The sequence below is a fragment of the Leuciscus leuciscus genome, assembly GCF_965113295.1.
Source record: "Leuciscus leuciscus genome assembly, chromosome: 7".
In the NCBI taxonomy this organism is placed as follows: Eukaryota; Metazoa; Chordata; class Actinopteri; order Cypriniformes; family Leuciscidae; genus Leuciscus; species Leuciscus leuciscus.
In genome coordinates, this window is record NC_138731.1 from 35,687,475 (window position 1) to 35,706,542 (window position 19,068).

The 19,068-nt window shown below is 37.3% G+C and overlaps 1 protein-coding gene across 4 annotated transcripts; it reads left to right on the forward strand.

Moving 5' to 3' along the window:
• The first annotated feature begins 247 nt into the window (after window positions 1-247).
• On the forward strand, window positions 248-17,965 carry kansl1l (KAT8 regulatory NSL complex subunit 1-like). 4 transcript variants are annotated; one of them, XM_082175470.1, is made up of 16 exons: window positions 248-422; window positions 675-1,697; window positions 4,837-4,978; window positions 5,821-5,994; window positions 6,902-7,026; window positions 8,193-8,394; window positions 9,994-10,123; window positions 10,808-10,945; window positions 13,514-13,666; window positions 13,742-13,869; window positions 14,015-14,136; window positions 16,166-16,226; window positions 16,323-16,429; window positions 16,560-16,692; window positions 16,765-16,850; window positions 17,424-17,965. In XM_082175470.1, the coding sequence occupies exons 2-15, from the start codon at window positions 748-750 to the stop codon at window positions 16,846-16,848; spliced, it is 2,649 nt and encodes an 882-aa protein (XP_082031596.1). In that variant the 5' UTR covers window positions 248-422; window positions 675-747; the 3' UTR covers window positions 16,849-16,850; window positions 17,424-17,965. The 4 variants fall into 4 exon arrangements, with proteins under 4 accessions (XP_082031596.1, XP_082031594.1, XP_082031595.1 ...); XM_082175468.1 differs by having other exon boundaries at window positions 16,765-16,826; XM_082175469.1 differs by lacking the exon at window positions 17,424-17,965 and adding an exon at window positions 16,910-17,383 and having other exon boundaries at window positions 16,765-16,826.
• The last annotated feature ends 1,103 nt before the right edge of the window (window positions 17,966-19,068 follow it).

Genomic DNA, 19,068 nt, shown 5'->3' on the forward strand with positions numbered 1-19,068 from the left:
AACGCTCATTGCGAAATTTAGGTTAATAGATTAAAAGAAAACTAAAGATGACATACATAATTTGCTTCCAATAAAAGTAGCCAACACTGTACATAAATAAACACGCACGCACGCACGCACACACACACACACACACACACACACACACACACACACACACACACACACACTTCTCTCTCTCTCTCTCTCTCTCTCTCTCTCTCTCTCTCTCTCTCTCTCTCTCTCTCTCTCTCTCTCGGTCCTCCGGTGGCTGGTGTTCAGCGGTGTGAAGGAACATCGGACGGATCGGTCGATTTCTGCTAATAAAACTGACAAATTAGTATTTTATATCACTTGCAGGACTGTATTTATGATTCATTCATGGATGATAACATATTTTTGGTCTTTCCGAGTTTTGTTTTTGAAATGAGAAGCTGTTAAAGGTGAGATGACGTTATTTTTCCATCCTGCCGTTATTTTCATAATATTACGCTTATCGCGTGAGCGGAAAAATAGTTGTAATCTATCCGTTTACGAATATTTGCAGTTGTTCGCTTGTTTTTCTGCTATAGTTAGACAGATCATTTTAAATTACGATGGTTATTGATAAAGTTAAAGGACATCACAAACATTCACTTTCACACAGTCAGTAAGTTAACTTTATCTGTTATAATAATCTGTGTCTCTTTTGACAGATCTGTACGATCAGTTTCAGATGATGTTATAAGACCTGCATTTGAGAATATCCATCAGGACTGGGATTATGGAATGACTCATCCAAACATCAGATCAAAATCTATTAAATCCATTTTATCTTCTTCTTTGAGTGGAAAAATGGACTACAGCGGTGTTGCACTTGGTGTGGATGTGGAGAATAGTTTTGGACAGAAGATTTGGCAGAACCTCCCTTCAATGGTCCATCTGGACCGCCTGTCCTCTAAAGGTTCTCCTCAGCTCCCGCAGATGCTCCTGTCGCCTATGTTTAAGGATTCACATCCCAAAGCCTTTCTGCTGTCAAGCCCAGAACCACTATTCACCCTCCTCTCTTTGAACAGAAACTCGCCGGGTTCTACAGCAGGTGCTCCACAAATGTGTTTCATGCCCGTTCTTGAAGACAATGGACAAGACGTGGTAGAGCCCAGTCACAACCCCAGCCCTCTGCGACATGGTTGTTCTACAAGAGACTGTCAAGTGGACACCAAATCACTTTCCTCAGAGCAAGTACCACATTGCTTCAATACTTCAAATCAGACATGGGTTGACAGTGTGGAGGAAATGGAGGAAGGATTGATGATTCAGTCATTGTGGCATCTTTCCCAGCATGTTTCATTGGCGAATCGAGCTGGACGTTTACAACAGAGGGTGTTAGCGATGCTTGGTGAACATGCCTCTAGACACTATAGCCACCAACTGGAGGGTTTGAAGAGCAAACTTCTTGAAACACGTTGTTCCCTAAAGTACCCCATGACGTCAGAGCATCTTTTTGAGACTTTTAATGCTGTAGAGATGCAGGAGGAATATCACACTCTTGGAAGAAACCTTCAGTACCCTCAAGCACATGGGCAACCTCTGAAATCCAGAGATGTGCAGAATTTAGTACACAGTGGCCATGCTGTTCTGCACAGGGTGATGGAGTCTCTTGACTCAGATGTCACAGTGAGCAGCTCAGATGAAGAGTGGGAACATGAAGACACCAGAGCGACCTCAGTGGATCCACAGTGAGTATGATGTGATGTTGAATGGTCTTCTTAATGAAGGTTGACCTTTAAATCAAGTTGAGTTCTGACTCATGGAAAGAGATTAATTGGAAGACATTAAAGGGTTAGTTCACCCAAAAATGAAAATTCTGTCAGTAATTACTCACCCTCATGTCGTTCCAACCCCGTAAGACTTTTGTTCATCTTCGGAACACAAATTAAGATATTTTTGATGAAATCTGAGAGCTGGCTCACTCCTCCATAGGCTTCTATTGGATCGAAACTTGCCGGCCCATAAAGGTTAGTAAAGACATCGTTAAAATAGTCGAAGTGACTACAGTGGCTCAACCATAAGTTTATCAAGCGACGAGAATACTTTTTGTGCGCAAAAACAAACAAAAATAACGACTTTATTCAACTATTCATTTTCTTATGTTCTGACGTAAGCGCTGCGCTGTTACACTACGTGAATTCACTCAGGCCCACACAGGAGAAAATGAATAGTTGAATAAAGTCGTTATTTTTTTGGAAACACTGATACATTTTTCAGGAGTCTTTGATAAATAGAAAGTTCAAAAGAGCAGCATTTATTTAAAAAAGAAAATCTACATAACATAAATGTCTTTACTGTCACTTTTGATTTGTTATTTTAATGCATCCTTGCTGAATAGAAGTAAAAAACCTTATAGCAAAACCTTAGAATTGAACTGACACTATTACTATGTAAGTCAAAAAGCTTAATAAACAAAAAATATAAGGATCTAGCTTAAAAATACAAAAAAATAACCTTGGGTGAGATCTTGAAGTAGGTGAATTGAAGGGTAGAATTAATCTCTACTTAGTAGTTGCCAGGCAGTAAAAGAGAACTTTTAATGACAGGCCAGGCGTGAGTGTTTGGCAAGCAGCGAGGGAGTGTAACGACAGGTTTGGGAAAACAAGCAGCAACATAGAAGATGGAAAGAGGAAGCATTTGGCTCTGGCAGTGCTATATGTTTCGTTTGCAGCTTTGCTCACAGACACAGAAGAACTCTGTTCTGTACACAGCTGTTGAGAAATTGTCACCATATTTCTCCCTCATGGTAAAGATTTTTATCTAGTGTGTTCATGTGCAGCTGGCTCTTCCTCTGATCCTGTTTCTGTACAGCCACAGTGAAACAGACAGCTGCTCTCTCCTTTCCCTGGGATGAGTAAATAAATAGAAATCAGGCTGCCCTTCGCCAGCCTGTACATCAGAGCTTTCATGTCCTTCTTTGTTATTTGCTCGCCCACTCTGCACTTACACTGTAAGGTCCCTCCCAGCATAAGCTTGGATGGGAGAACATCATCTTTGAAGAGAATGTATCTTTCAGGAAACTCCTAGAAAATTGGAATGATTTATTGGAGTAAATTTTTTTTAGTTGCATCACTTCTAATCCCTCATTCAGCATCAGTATGAGAGACTTATCAAGCAGGAAGGAACAAGGAGCCAGAATTGGCTTGGAGGAGGTCTGTAAAATTGGGCATAAAGCTAAGAGCTACAATGGCTTCATTGGGCACGAGGAGTAACTTTAGGGTTGTATTGGATTATTTTGCCCATTGCACACGCTATTTTTTTTTGGTCCTATCAATCAAAACTATTCAGAATACATTAAAAATGCCACACATACAATGACTTGAGTACTTGGAAATTCTGGCAACATGAGCAGTAATGTGACAAAGTTAAGGAGAGTTCAACTTGCACAGGAGCAATGTAATGTGGTGACTACCAACTCATTATCAGTATCATTGATTTTTACATTTTACATTTAAATTTTTAGTTGTGTGTGTTTTTCATTTTTATTATTATTTTTAAATATGTCTACATAGATTTTATTCATTTTTATTCCATTTTTAGATATTTTAGTACATCAAGTTGAAAGTTTCACTGGCAAGCTGAAATAAAAAATATATATGTGTGTATATATGTTACATATATTTTATATAATAAATAAATAAATACATATGAATATAGGCCTATTTATAATATAAATATAGGTTTATTTTATTTCAAGAAACAAAAAGTATTTTTATGGTTTTAATTTTAGTTAACTATAATATCCCTGATTTGCACAAATTTGTCAACTTTGTCCCATTGCACTCATGTTGCAGTTCTGATTGCTTTTTTGCTAGAAATTGCTGTGAGAGTGAACACCCCTTAGTCTTGCTAGCAGCTGTCTGTGGTTGTTGGGTCTGCTTCCCCTCAGGCCATGACAAAATAGTTTGAGTGACTTTTCCATATGTCCCGGCAATCTCAATTACCATCTACCATCATACAGTCTATGATTTTCTGAAGAAGCTGGATATGAGAACACTGCTATAAGGTTTTAAATGAGTAATCTGGCTTTAGTAACAGAATTGCTTAAGGGCACTTTTTGTGGATTGAGATTCGGCTCTCAGCCAGTGGAATGCACACCTTTGACGTCAGTACTCTCTTTCCTTTCACAGATGTTCACATTTTAAAGTGGTTAAGTTGTGGTTACTTAATTCTGAAAAAAAAAATCAAAGGACCCAAAGTTTTACTGGAGCTTCAGTGTCTGCTTAGTTAGCTTTGGAGTATATGCAGTGCAATAAAGAGTGTATGTAGTGATATTATTTGGTTTGAACTCCCTTGAGGAACAAAGGAAGCAACAAAGCCATCTATGGTCTCATATTTTCAATTCTGGAATGCTAGATTTGGTTGCTCACTTGTTCTATGACTGCCATTTGTTTTGTTGAAGCAGGGATGTGCCCTGTAAATGTGTGTCGACTCTGAGAGAGAAAGTAGGCTGGTTAGAGAGGTGGAGAGTTTGTTTATACAGTGAGCAGGAAGACTGTTGACCCAGCAGGAGATCTCATTCTTCCCAATGTATTTGTTTGAGTTCACTGCTGCTCCACTGCGTTGTAGATATTCCTGGAATTTGCCAATTTGGGGTGAGAGTCTGCGCTAATGTATGTATCTGCAGAGAGGAAGACAGACAGACAGATAGGCTTATCATTCAGATCCTCTCCTGTTGCCTCTGTGATTGTTAAGTTTTGGGTCAGTTCCATGAACACGTTTCCTAAACACTCTGCCAAGGTTGCTCCTGGAGGACTGTCTTTGTGTGAAGTCACTTTGGATAAAATCTCAGCTCTAAATGACCTTTTCTGTCTTTGTGGGGGGCAGTTGTCGTGTCTGTGAGTGGAGATGGCTGAAGGACAGAGCTGAACTCTGCAGTCGCTGGACGTGGCTTCAGATGAGGCTGTCTGAGCTGGACTCTCAGATTCAGTGGCTTGGAAAACTCCAGCAGCAGATCCTCTCTAATAAGGTGAAGAACTAACACAGCATCTGCTAGACCAGGAAGGAAATGGGCTGTGCAGTTAGAATTAAAAAAAAATAAGAATGCTCTCCCTGTGAATTTGATTTGAAATTACCATATCTAACAGGATAGTGAATTGGAATGACTAAAAAGGAATTTAGTCAGTAGATATTCAATAGTCTTATAACAGATGAATTAGTCCAAACAGTCAAAATATAAATGCTGTAACAATGACATCATTAATTATATTCTTCCATAATATGTGGAAGACTTTGAAAAAAGTTAAATAGCCAAAACACAGACATCAATATTTAAATGTTTGCATTCAACACATTAAAATGGCCACCATATTTTTTAGATAGTTTTACAAAAAATACTTATTGTCATTTTAATCTATTGATTATAAAATATACTGAGTAAATTAGAGAATTCTGGGAAAGTGAAGTGCACTTCCACCACAGTTTTTAAAATGAAAATGAATTTATTAAATATAACGCACATTATAAAATATAGCACACCTCATTTTCCAGAATACTTGTATTTACAAATTAAACATTGATTATTAAACATTTTTAAGTGTAATTCATAATTTTATTTGTATTATTATTAATAATAAAAACATGCATTTGGAAAAAATTTATTCATACCAGTTATAGAATTTCTTTTCATTTCATTACATTTTAATTCTACTTCTTTAAATTCAAGTTTGAATGGCAAGACTACTGTTATTTAATACTTCAATACAGATTAATTTCAAATAGTTGAATTGAACTTAAAAAATATATATAATAAATTCACAGTTCAATTCTGATCAGTATTTCTGATGCATGTTTCTTTAATATGTCTTCCAGGGTCATGTGGTTTTAGCAGAGTCTCAGCCCCTGACGGACAGGCAGATCCAACACACCTTGTGGACAGAGACTATGGATCTATCGTTCACAGCTGGGAACATGCAAGATTTGCACTCTGATCCAGAGATGGAACCCAGCAGCCCCACACGCCTTCTGAGGAACATTGAGAGACAGGTGCTTAAAGGAGTAGTTCACTTTTAAAATGAAAATTACCCCATGATTTACTCACCCTCAAGCCATCCTAGGTGTATATGACTTTCTTCTTTCAGACGAATACAATCAGAGTTATATTAATAAACACCCTAACGCTTTCGAGCTTGATAATGGCTGTGGATTGCAACCATCAGTTTGAAGCTCATAAAAGTGCATCCATTCATCCATCACAAAAGTGCTCCACACTGCTCTGGTGGGTTAACTCATCGCTTTGCTTCAGAAGGCCTTTCACAAGTTCCTTTGCCCATATAATCTTTAAGCTAATAAGGTTAAGAGTATTTGGCTTGCTGTCCGCAATGGAGGGGCTCAAGGAAGCAGCTTCAAGTCGAGCTTAGATATACTCCCCAGTGGGACTACTAATGCTTGGATGATGAGTATGGTAGCAAGATGCCTAAATTATGTTGGTGGAGTTGGGGAGGTGGAGGGAAGCCAAAACAGCTGATGCCAGAGCAAGGTGAGCGGCTGCTTATATCCTACGGAAGTTAATTGAAAGATTAGATGGGTTCACTCCTCCCGAAATTACATTGTGAACTTCGCTTATTAACCCACCAGAGCAGTGTGGAGCACTTTTGTGATGGATGAATGGATGCACTTTTTTTTCCATCAGCTTCAAACTGATGGTTGGACTTCACTGCCATTATAAAGCTCGGAAGCGTCAGGGTGTTTATTAATATAACTCTGATTGTATTCGTCTGAAAGAAGAAAGTCATATACACCTAGAATGGCTTGAGGGTGAGTAAATCATGGGGTAATTTTCATTTTAAAGTGAACTATTCTTTTAAGAAAAGCACAGGCATTTAGACAAGAACGTAAACATTGATTAAATCAACCCCACAAAATTCATGGCTGTGTCTGTGTGTGTGTTCAGAGTGCGCAGCTGACTCAGATTGTGAACAGCCTAATGCCATCTTTGTGTGCTTCACCTTCTTCATCACCTACGTCTAAAGGACCCTGCAATCGCTGGAGAGGCCAACAGAAAGCAACTTACAGCAGGTGAGGAGATAACCTGCACCTACAAGCTCATCAACAGGCTAAAATTAACCTCAGATGTCACAGGGTCAGTTATTTCAAGTGCCCCTATTTTGCTTGCTTGGATCTTACCTTTCATGTAGGGTGTCATATAGCTGTTTGAATGTAAATGGTCTGCAAAGCTTAGAAAATTCCAGTATTCCTGTATGAAGCTACGTAGGTTTGTAACAAATTTGCATAATGCCAGCCTTTGGTCGTCATTGGCTTTCTGCGAACAACGTCTAGTTTGACCCACCCTCAAACACTGTAGTTGTAGCTGAGGCCTGGAAGAGTTTGTTTAGTGTTGTTGACATTTCGAGAAGACGCTGTTTTCTGTGCTGCGAAAGCAAATCCACTTTGCACGCATTTCAAAAGGATGAGGACTCGGGCTCGAATTGACAGGGTAAAACCAACGCCGTTGTTACTGTTCATTTCAATGTGTATACAAGTGCAAAAGAAGCTTCCAGAGCTGAAATTCAGATATGGTATTGACCTTTTAGTTTCTGACACGCACTGTAAGCGGCAAACCAATCAAAATAGACTGGGCCATCTGACCAATCAGAGCAGAGTAGGCTCTCGAAAAGAAGGGGTTTAGAGAGACTGATTCCTTTATCGAACCGTTTCAGACACTGCGAGAAATGATGCTGCAATGTATAATATGTGGAAATAAAGAAACTTTAAAATCAGAAATGGAATTGTGATTAATTGTCCTAAATGTAATTGGTTGGTAGATGTTTATTGTTCAAGAAACGAGACTGATATAAGAATATTCACACCTGAGAAAAACAGTTTTCTGTCATTGTTGACACACTACAGATCATTTTATTTAGTCATACATCAGCTCCAGAACCACCTGCAGGAAAGCTGTTTGTCTTGATTTCATTCATGAATTTTGTATTTATTGCAGCACTGTAGAAGCTCCCTCATTCTGATATTTATGTATACATTTATGTACCTCAGGTGAATGTCAGGATGAATCATTTGGCCCAGTGGAAAACTGAATAAGCGAACAAGACATTGAGAAGAATTAGAAAGGATAAGGAAAGGATGAGAGAATATGAGTGGAGAAGAGAATCAATGAATCTCTCCCTCTTTATTTATTGTATGATCAAATTTCTGAAGATTTTATCCCTCCTTTTGTATTTATTTAGCCAAGTGACACACACGGGTGCCTATGTTCCCAGCGGGCCACAGTGTTTACACAAAGTCAAGCAGAAGAGGAAGCGAACATGTCACAGACGACAGTATCTCCCTCAGGTGGATGTCACCTGTATGTCAGCTCGGACTCGACCCCTTCTGACCTATCACAAGCCTAGGCTTTTCGTCATGGACCCGTTGTCTCACAGAGAACAGGTTGGCATTTTTAAGCAAAATTTATGTAAAACTATCTTAACTTTTGGGAGTCTAATCGAATAATGAGTCGGCACGTATTTTTGTGAGTGAATGCAGCACAATCGCGAACATGGCGATTTTCTCAATGTTACGATTTTTTTGCACCCTCAGATTCCAGATTTTCAAATAGTTGTATGTCGGCCAAATATTGTCGTATCCTAACAAACATACATAAATGGAAAGCTTGTTTATTCAGCTTTCAGATTGTGTATAAATCTCAATTTTAAAAAATGTACCCGTATTACTGGTTTTGTGGCCAAGGGTCACATACTGATTTGATGCTCAAGAAACATTTCTTATTATTATCATTGTTAAAAACAGTTGTGTTGCTTAATATTTTTGTGGAAACCATAATTTCTTTTAGGATTCTTTGATGAATTGAAAATTAAAAAGAACAGCATTTATTTGAAATAGAAACCTTTTATAGTTTTATAGGTCTTTACTGTGACTTTTGATCCATTTATGTCAAGCCACCTTTATTTATATAGATTGTTTCAAAGCAGATTTACAGTGATAACAGGAAATTAATGCAACAAAGATTGTTTTGGCTGTACAGCAACTCTAGAAGAAAGTAATTCAAGTTTAAGTTCAGCGTTGATACAGTTTGTACAGTATAAAAATTGTGTCTATAGAATGTCCCTATAAAACATGAAAACCCAACGTATGTGTGTGTGTGTCTATGTGTGTGTGTGTTTTCCCAACAGCCCCCAGGGGAGCTCAGAAAGAATAGCCTAGCTTTTTTCTATCCTTTCTCTTGAAAACTGCTAACACGCTGTGCTCAGGCCAGCTGCACTTTCATAAATGATGATAATCTTGTAATTACTGCTGGCTGATTTGAGGTCTACCCTGCTGTCCTTCAGTGTCCTCTATGAGCAGCCGGAACTGTAAACCAGACATACTTCATTTTAAGTCCAGAATCTGGAAGCAGCAGGATGATGATGTATTTACCAAAATGAAATGTAATAAAAAGAAATAGAGAAACAACATTAAATCTTTTATAAGAATAGTTCAGCCAAAAATGAAAATCCGGTCAAATTCTGCCTACACTTTATTCCAATTTTGTATGACTTTATTTTGTGGAACACAAAATAAGGAAATCAGTAAAAGCATATTGTGATTATGGGACTTTTATTAAGCTTCAGAAATGACGAAGGCATGCGAGCCCTCTTCAAATTGCTCCATGACTCACACCATGTTTTGAGACTATTTTCCAGCTGGCCTGGTGCACTTCCTTTAACCTTGTTTATGATTCTCATTTTATAGCCGTCTGATTTTGGCTGCCATGATTTTCCTTTTCATGCATTGCTTATGTCATAATTGGTTCCCCAGAGCAATGTGTGTCATCGATTTGGCCCTGTTAACTTAGCTGTGTACTTCTAACACTTTTTATTTGTTTTAATGCTCAGTAGGACAAATCAGGACTGGATCGTTTAGCTGCAAATTAAGCCTTCAGCATCAGGATGAGACATTTGATTAGTAATTTGTATTCTCCCATCTGCCCATAACTTCTTATAACCTCCCTGTTTTGGTTACATCTGCTTTCTGTCTCTCTCTTCACAGGTCCTGCAGTCTTCCCCTTCTCTTTTTCCCAATTGCGCCTCCTGTGATCCTGCCTCTGTGTGCGCAAACCCTGCATGCAGAAAAGAGAGAACAGGCGGCAAAGTGCATTGTGTTCTATCAGTGTCCTCAGGTAGAGAGATGAATGGTTAAAACTGACATTTTTCCTACTCCATCCACCATCTTGAAGGGATTATTTTTCCATGGAGCCTGTCACAATGCATTGTAAATTGTCTTCTCCACAATTGATACATGTGATGCTGTTTTAGATGCCTTAAAATGCTGTTCACATTTTTGCTGTAGTAATTGGATGTTATGATATTAATGGTTTCATAAAGGTTAAAGGTTAATACTACAGCAATCCATTAGTCACTCCTCCATCTCAAAGCATTAGGCTGTCACTTCAATTCACTCAGAATAAATTGTCTCGTATCAGACTGTTACTCCATCAGCATGTCAAAATTGTGCCGTTCCTGCTGTTTTGCTGATTGCGTGTAGCAGCAGGAATGTGGAGTAGGTAGATCAAATTAGCCTTGGTTGTCATGAGAATAAAACCTCTGCATTCAGCTCATACTGTAATATGGCTCAAATGCAACATCCAGTCAAGTCCGACATTTTTCACATTTGACAATGTTTTGACATTTTGACGAGATGTTTTAATGTTTTCTTTATGTACAGATGTTTCCATACTAACTAACCACAACCTCATGTCTACTGTATCACCACTATATTTAAGTGCAGTGCAACTATTACATTTTCCTGTTGTGTGTGTTATATAAATGAGGTTTAACTGTGTCCTGTCTGCTCTATCCGTCAGAAACTCCAGCAGCCTTCCATCTGCAAAATGCTCTGTTTGAAGAAAATGTGCTTGAGCGATCTCTCCTCCTGAATACTGAGCCCTCCAGTCCCCATCACTGTCTCGGCTCCAGAGGCAGAGTCTCCCGATCGTTATTCCGTAAGAATCATCTCATGGCATTTGTGTGTGGATGCATTTAAGTACACGTGTTTAAAAATGTGTTTGCTTTTCCCTATGTTTCTTTTTTGTCTACTTTAACAGCAACACCATGTGTCAAACAAAGAGACTGAAATTAAGTTCAGTAGTTGGCCATTAGCAATTTGATAAGCTAAAAAAGAGACACTTTAATATAAATACACAGCACACATAATTATTAGGTAGAATAATGAAAGGATCATGTGACACTAAAGACTGGAGTAATGGCTGCTGAAAATTCAACTTGATGCACTGTACACACCTACACACACTTAAGCACACACACCAATTATCTTTCATTGTGGTCAAATAAATTATAGCCGACTTGTAGCCCGCTTAGTATTTCCATGATCTCCTTGATATTCTTTTTTTATTTACATTATCAAAACAATCTCAAACAACCCTTGATACATTTATTAGATTTAAGTTTTTATTCATGACCTATTTCCTTATCATTTAAAGAGTTATTTAATCATAATTTATATTTTTATACAATACCGTTTGAAAGTTTGGAGTAAGATTTTTTTTTTAAAGAAATTTTAGAAACTAAAGATAGTAAAGACTTATACATTGTTTTTACATTGTTTCACGGTTTCCCAAAAAATATTAAGCAGCACAACTGTTTTCAGCAGCCATAATAAGATTGTTATTAGTTGAGCATATTAAATCAGCATATTAGAATTATTTTTGAAGGATCATGTGACACTGAAGAGTGAAGACTGAAGTAATGGCTTCTGAAAATTCAGTTTTGCCATTAAAGGAATAAATTATATTTTAAAATATATTCAAATAGAAAACGGTTCATTTAAACTGTAATAATGTTACAGGTTTAACTGTATTTTTGATCAAATAAATGCATCCTTTCAAAAACAAAAAAATCTTACCAACCTCGAACTTTTGAACGGTAGTGTATATTTTTTATTACTTTGTATGTACCATTTATTTATTAAAACATAAAATACAATATTAAACCTAACCTAATTGATTTCCATGTTGTGACATCACAATCAGCATGTTTGCCTAAATATGTTCTGGCACCTCTGTCCTCGATACTTTTTAATACACAGTGACGCCCATTCCCAGTGCAGATCTGGAGGTCATGCTGAAGTCGATATCTGCTCCACAGTCTTAATGCAGTGCTGGAGTTGAAGTGAGCCGACCTGGCACTGGACTCTGACTCACACACTCTAATCATTAATGTTCTGCCACTCTTCTCTGCTCTGCTGGTTATTGTCTTACTAGGGGGCCTAATGATCCTGAAACAGCAATGCTATTCTTAACGGAGAGATATTGTCAGTTAGTGAGTGATTGCACTGGAATGGACGTATGGTACGGGTTTCAAAAATATAAACACACCTCATGCTGTTTAGTTGATTTTCTGTCAGTGCTTTGCAGCACCCCTGTAGTCAGTGAACGAACTACAAAAAAATAACTACAAAAGCTAGGAATATTTCCTTAACAGTCATCTCATGGTCCCTCCATTGCTCTTTTCATCACATGACCTGGATGTGTATGATCATTTAATGTCAGTTCTTCTGAGTTCTGAAGTCCGGTGTGTGGGATGATGTAAAGTGTGTGTAGGCTGCTTGGTGGGTTTAGTCATAATGTTGTGGTGTATTGTCCATGTTTATCTCTGTGGCTCAGGCGGTCTATCTGCAATCCTGTAGCTTCCAGAACATGAGTGGAGATCTACACAGACTCACAAATCACAGTAACTCACAAGTCCAGCCTGAAGGCACTGTGCACAGTACACACACACACACACACACACACACACACACACACACACACACACACACACACACACACACACACACACACACACACACACACACACACACACACACACACACACACACACACACACACACACACACACACACACGCGTGATATTTCATCAGGGTTAAATTATTTATAGCCAAAATATATTTAATTTGTATTTCCATGATCTCCTTGATATTCTTTTATTTTATTTTTATTGTAAATAATACAATCTCAAACAACCCAATACTGTTTAACAGTTACAGTCCATGCACAACCCCCCCAAATAAACATTCAGAAACTATATTTTGCATTATATAAAGCCAAAAAGATGAGAACCATAAAGATTATTTGCATCTATCTCTCTGTTTGTCTATCAGAGGTGATTCTAATTAGATTGTTATTTATAATAAATACTTCTAATTAGAGTATTAAAAGTATTAAAGCCAGTATAACAAATACTGCTATGACAATTTAAATAATATATCTTACATTATTTTGCATTACATTAAGATAAAGAGAATATGGGGCGTAAATGTGATTCATTGTAATGGGAATTTAGTCACAATGTAAAAAATATTTATGGCCCAAAAATAGGCTTTATTTACTTTATGCAAAATCCCTTATTTTGACTTTTTGGGAGAAATATGACCTGGATGTGATCTTGACGTTTTGAGAAGCTCACCCATGTATGCTATGAATATTCTTTGTTTTCTTATAAATATGCATGTTCTGATAATGTCTTTATGTTCTATAATTAATGATTATAGATTGCAGTCACCGACCAAAAAATGGAAGGCAAAGGCATTTGAAGAGACCCAGAAGGCAGAGCACTCCTATACGACGGGCATGTGCCCAAGAGCACCGCAGTCGAGCTTACAGGGAGGGCAAGAGGAGGAGGCGCTGCTCTGACAGGCCAATGGGTACATGTGGTTCATTTTACTCAAATACAACAAAGACTCTGAGATGTTTAAGGTAGTAATACTGCTTTGTTCTAGACTTGCAGATCTCCAGTATTACCCCCAAGTCTGATCTGGTCTCCCAGAGTGATGACAGTCATGTGGACGAATCTTTCGAGCATGTTCCCATCTCTTACTGTACACCCAAACAACAGAGAAACTCACAGGTCTGCTCTTTGACCAAACCATTATAAATACTGTGTATCTCAGTTTGCTCTAATCCAAACAAAGATCAGTGTTTCTTACCTTGAGGGGAATTCTAATCTAGTTAGTCTGAGGAAAATAATCATATACTGTCCTGTTTTGTTTTAGTTCCCATTGCGCAGAAGGAAATGTGAGAGTGTTTTCAGCATTGATGACATTGATATTCCCATGTCTCTGTTCAACTCAGTGAAAGTGGAAAGTCTTCAGTATAAGAACATTTTAACACCCAGGTATTGATTGTTTTCACATGACAACAATGACACCAGAGAGATATTAGGACATTACTGCAGATGAAATACACTTCCATTCAAAAGTTTGCGGTCAGAAAGATTAAAAAAAATTTTTTTGAAAGAAGTCTCTTTCAAATGGTCACCAAGGCTGCATTTATTGGATAAAAAATGCAGTAAAAACTTATATTGTGAAATATTATTACAGTTTAAAATAGCAGTTTTCTATTTTCATATATTTTAAAATATAATTTATTCCTGTGATGGCAAAGCTGAATTCAGTCACATAATCCTTCAGAAATCATTCTAATATGCTCAGAGCCGCCTTAACCTAATGTTAGGCCCCGGGGCTGAGAGGTTTTGTAGGCCCCCCATCCCCTCAATTGAAAGAGTCTCATTTAAAAAAAGTGTAATAGCCTATCTATAGGTAATCTACATCACAAAATGCATTAGTTTCTTTCGAGACCTACAACAGTGTTTTTTTTAAATATTGTTTTTCATTTTAATATTGTTATTAACATATCACTGAGCACATAAACACAAGACACTTTATTTAACAACCACACACAGCAACTAAATTTCAACTTTATGCAAATGAGAAGCGATTTTCGCGAGCGACGACCAATAGGAAAGAAGCCTTTCAGTGGAGCTCAGCTCCCGTCACCGTCTCGAGTGAAATTGCATGTGAATCGGCAAGACAGAAGAGTTCAAGGGCGATTTCACTGTTTTATATGATTTGACTGTAACTAACCACAAACATGGATATAATAAAATGATGCATGGAAAAGAAACTGTCGACAGTCTCAGTGAGTTTAATTCATACATTTATAGTTCGAGTGTTGTAGTTTTATGATGCAAGTTTAGCACTGCTGCAGTTCATTTTACAGTGCATTATGTTGACTATTAGGGACAAGAAAATGTATTAGCCTATTTGTCAAATTCGGATGACGTTTTAGTAATTGATGACAGTATGAGTGAGTTTAATTTGTAGATTGATCGATCGTTAATCTAGTAAATGATTTAATCCCTGAACACTGCTGTGTGGTAGATATAAAAACACTCTCCCAACAGCATACTGTTTCTTTTGAGCCTAATTCCTAGTCAAATTAAAATGATATAGTTGTATAATATCACTTGTGGTGGTGTTTTGTATAGATGTGGCCAGACGAGCAGTCTCGCCTCATTCGCGCCGCGGGACCTCTAGACGCGCGTAAACGCGTCTTTACAACACTGAAATCACTCGCGCCAGACGCTCTATTCGCGTTTGGTGTGAACGCACCTTAACAATAACATTAGAGCGACAGCACTACCAACGTCCAAAAGCGACTAGCGACATACAGCGACAAAATCTGACAAGTTAAAACAATATGACCTTTTCAGCTCATCATGAACCTGAACATGGGAGGCCCCTGAACTTGGGAGGCCCCTGGGCTTCAGCCCAGGTAAGCCCGTGCATTAAGGCGGCCTTGAATATGCTGATTGCTTCTCAAGAAACATTTATTATCAATGTTGAAAACAGTGGAAACTGTGATACATTTCTTGCAGGATTTTTTGATAAATAGACAGTAAAAAAAAAAAAAAGCATTTATTTGAAACAGAAATATTTTGTAATATTAAAAATCTCTTTAAAATCACCATTGATCCATTTAATTAATCTTTGCTGAATATATAAGTATTAATAAGTAACAGAAAACTGTACTGACCCCAAACTTTGGAACGATAGTGTATTTGAATGCTAAGGTGATTTTAGTTTTACTGTTTTAAGTGTTTAAGATTCTTCATAAATTTGTTATGACTAATAATCTTTTGCTTATTTTAGGCATTTTTGCATGGTTATTTTTTGCATTACTTAGCGGTAATTTAATCAAAAAATTTTCTTTGAATTTCCAGAAAAAAATAACTAATGATATGTACCAATTGTGTGATGTAGGCTTCACTTTCAATAACTGTGCTGATGCATAAAGATGTGGATGAATACTTGTTTTAATTTTTTTTCTTGTTTTGTGTATTCTGTTCTCTTTACTCACTGCAGTTGGCGAAAGGTAGATATTTCTCCTTTACTGAAAAGAGAGGAGGATGATCAGGAGGAAGGGGTAAGTTTTATAGTTATTAACTTACTGTAGGTCATAAAAATGTTGAATGTCATCAGTGGCAGTTTGTTGTGGAGTGATGGGCTTTATCTCTCTCAGTTAGAAGAGATAGAAGATGAAGATTTCATTCAGAGACACCTGAGTTATGAGCGTAGAGAGAAACTCCGCTGGTCTTACTGGGATCAGGACGGAAGAAACAAGATCAGGTCTGTGTGTATTACGGCTATTGTAGATGCGCACTTATTGCACATATATTCTCCAGTACATATTTGCTGCTGATGATTGAACTTTTCTTTGTTGTGTCTTTCCTTTTCTTTCCCTCTACGGGTCATCCAGGAGAAGCTGTTCATCTGTACCTGTGAGAGACCACCTTGCTCACTGTCACCCATCTGAATATTCTCCTGTCCCCTCCACCTGGACCTTCAGTCCTCCTGAAGCTCTGTCAGAAGCCAGTGTGGAGGACAGAGAGGTACATTTTTATTTATTTAATTTAATCTGCCTGTGTATCAAACTTGTATTAATTTTTCCCCCTCTTATGTAGCCATTGACACCGTGGAAGAGGCGTATGTTCCCTCTGTCTGGCGAAGATGAGGAAACTTTTATGTGTGATGAAGATAAGATTTAATGGTCAGGGTCCTTCTCTTTTCTTTGATTGTGCATCCTTGTTTCATTTCCTTGCATCTTAGATCTTTCCTTTTAAGACATGAGGAAAGGATGTGAGATTGAGATGTGAGGACGGATCAAAGTAAGATGTATATGTCAAATGGAATATCCTAATCAAGCCTTTCAAGGCAGCGTAATGTTGCTTCACTTTCCTTATGTTGTTGGAGCTTGATTAATTTGGACATTACTAATAAATCTCAGTAAAGCTGTTCAGTGGACAGTATTTTCTGTGTGTCTCATTATAGTGCCATAACTCCCACTAATGGACACATTAGGAATAACATGCACACAATACAGTCACTACCCTGAGTGAGATATTTTTTGCTTTTGAAAGAAATTAATACTTTTATTCAGCACGGATGCATTCAATTAAACTGAAGAATTATACATTGTTACTAATTTCTATTTCAGATTAATGTTATAAATTAACAGATAATAAAAAAATTCAAAAACATCTTATAGACAGTTATTTAATTTAGAGAAATAAATGCTTTTCTTGTCATTCGTTTGACTGATTTTTTTCTGTGCTATTTACAGACTTCCAGAGCACCAAAGCACAACATCTGATACGGACCAGGAAATGACATCATACTGAGGCACAATCTCAGCCATCATGGTTCCACTCTGTTACATAAATCACTCTTTCTGCTTTTAGACAGTTATGACACAGTGCAGTAAACTGATGTTTTTTCACTTTGTTTCTTTAGCCTCTAAAGTTGTTTTTCCTCAGATTATTTTTGTATAAATTATTTTTTAAAGATTTTTATCAGTTTGCATCCCACAGCCTTGTCCATAGTGTAATTTATTAAATATCTTAACCCAGCCAGTTAAAAAGATAAACTGTAAGGAATTACATAATTAATTGATGTAACCTATCTTTGTGATATATTTATTTATATAAGTACAATGTATATTTTTGTGCTCACATTTTTGGAAGGATAGAACAAATCATAAATGATTTTCTTTTAACTCTCAAAACTCATCTTTTTACCATAATTTATCCTGTACTGTGGGAAAAGCACTGTGTTGGAAAGCAGTGTAAATTTACCTCATACAATAAAGTGATTTAGACTGCCTCACTTTGAAGTTAACAGCCTTCCTTTATCACGTTTTATGAACACAATGGAGACCTTGTTATTTGAGGAATATGTCAGGTTAAATAGAACTAAACGTCAATTTGTGTTAGTCTTTGGAAAAAATTATTAATCATATTAAAACGCGTCTTCCAAAAGTACAACTTCAGGATTTATATGAATTGATATTGAACCCAGATTGTTATTTTAGCAGGCAAGGGTGTACATGGGTGTAATAATTATATCAACCACAGAAGGGCACTAATGTGCCGCATTTGCTCCTTAAAATTGAATTTGCTAGAAAACAGCCTGTTAGGGGCAAATGGGACAAAACAGTAACTTTTTAGCAGATCACTGAAAACTAGTTGAAAACTTTGACAGCTCAAAATCCTATTGCATTGATCCTTGGTCTGTCTGTGTGTCCCTGGGCTTGTGTGTGTGTGTGTAGTCTTTGATCTCTTTGAGCAGTAAGCTGATTAGGCCATCTCACCAGCAGCCCACACACATCTACACACTCACTGGGGAAAGGCTAATTGGCTGTAAGTAGGGGTCAAGGTTACAGCCTTCATCTGAGCCTGTCTATGAGATATTATCTCACTTGCTTTTCTTCTTAATGACGTTCACTTCTTAGAAGTCTGAACACAACATTAGCTAACACTTACAGGCTCTTTTTAGACAGCATCCTAAAAAATGTAAAGTTTTTTTTAAATTCGAATTTTTTTTAAGAATTTGAATTATTTTAGCAATCGTTCTTCAGTTTTTAATTAAATATTCTACATTTTTCTAGCCTCCTCCACCATCTTGGATTTATTTCATCACTATGCTTGGTGCAGAGCATTTTTAGGATTCTCTACTACCTTAAATAGTAGAGTAGTAATTGTAAATAGTAATTGGATACCTTACATTTAGGCAAAAACATGATATTTTGGAAAATCCTCTGGTGGCTTAACATGCTGGTAGACTGTTCACTAGGCTTTGGAACAGAGCATCAGAAATCTCCCTCTCCCTACTACTGTCAGAACACTGTTTTTTTTTTCTGTTTTTCTCTTTTCTGCAGAATAGGTGAATATAGTCTGTGTGACGCATAGCCACGGTATTGATCTGTGCTG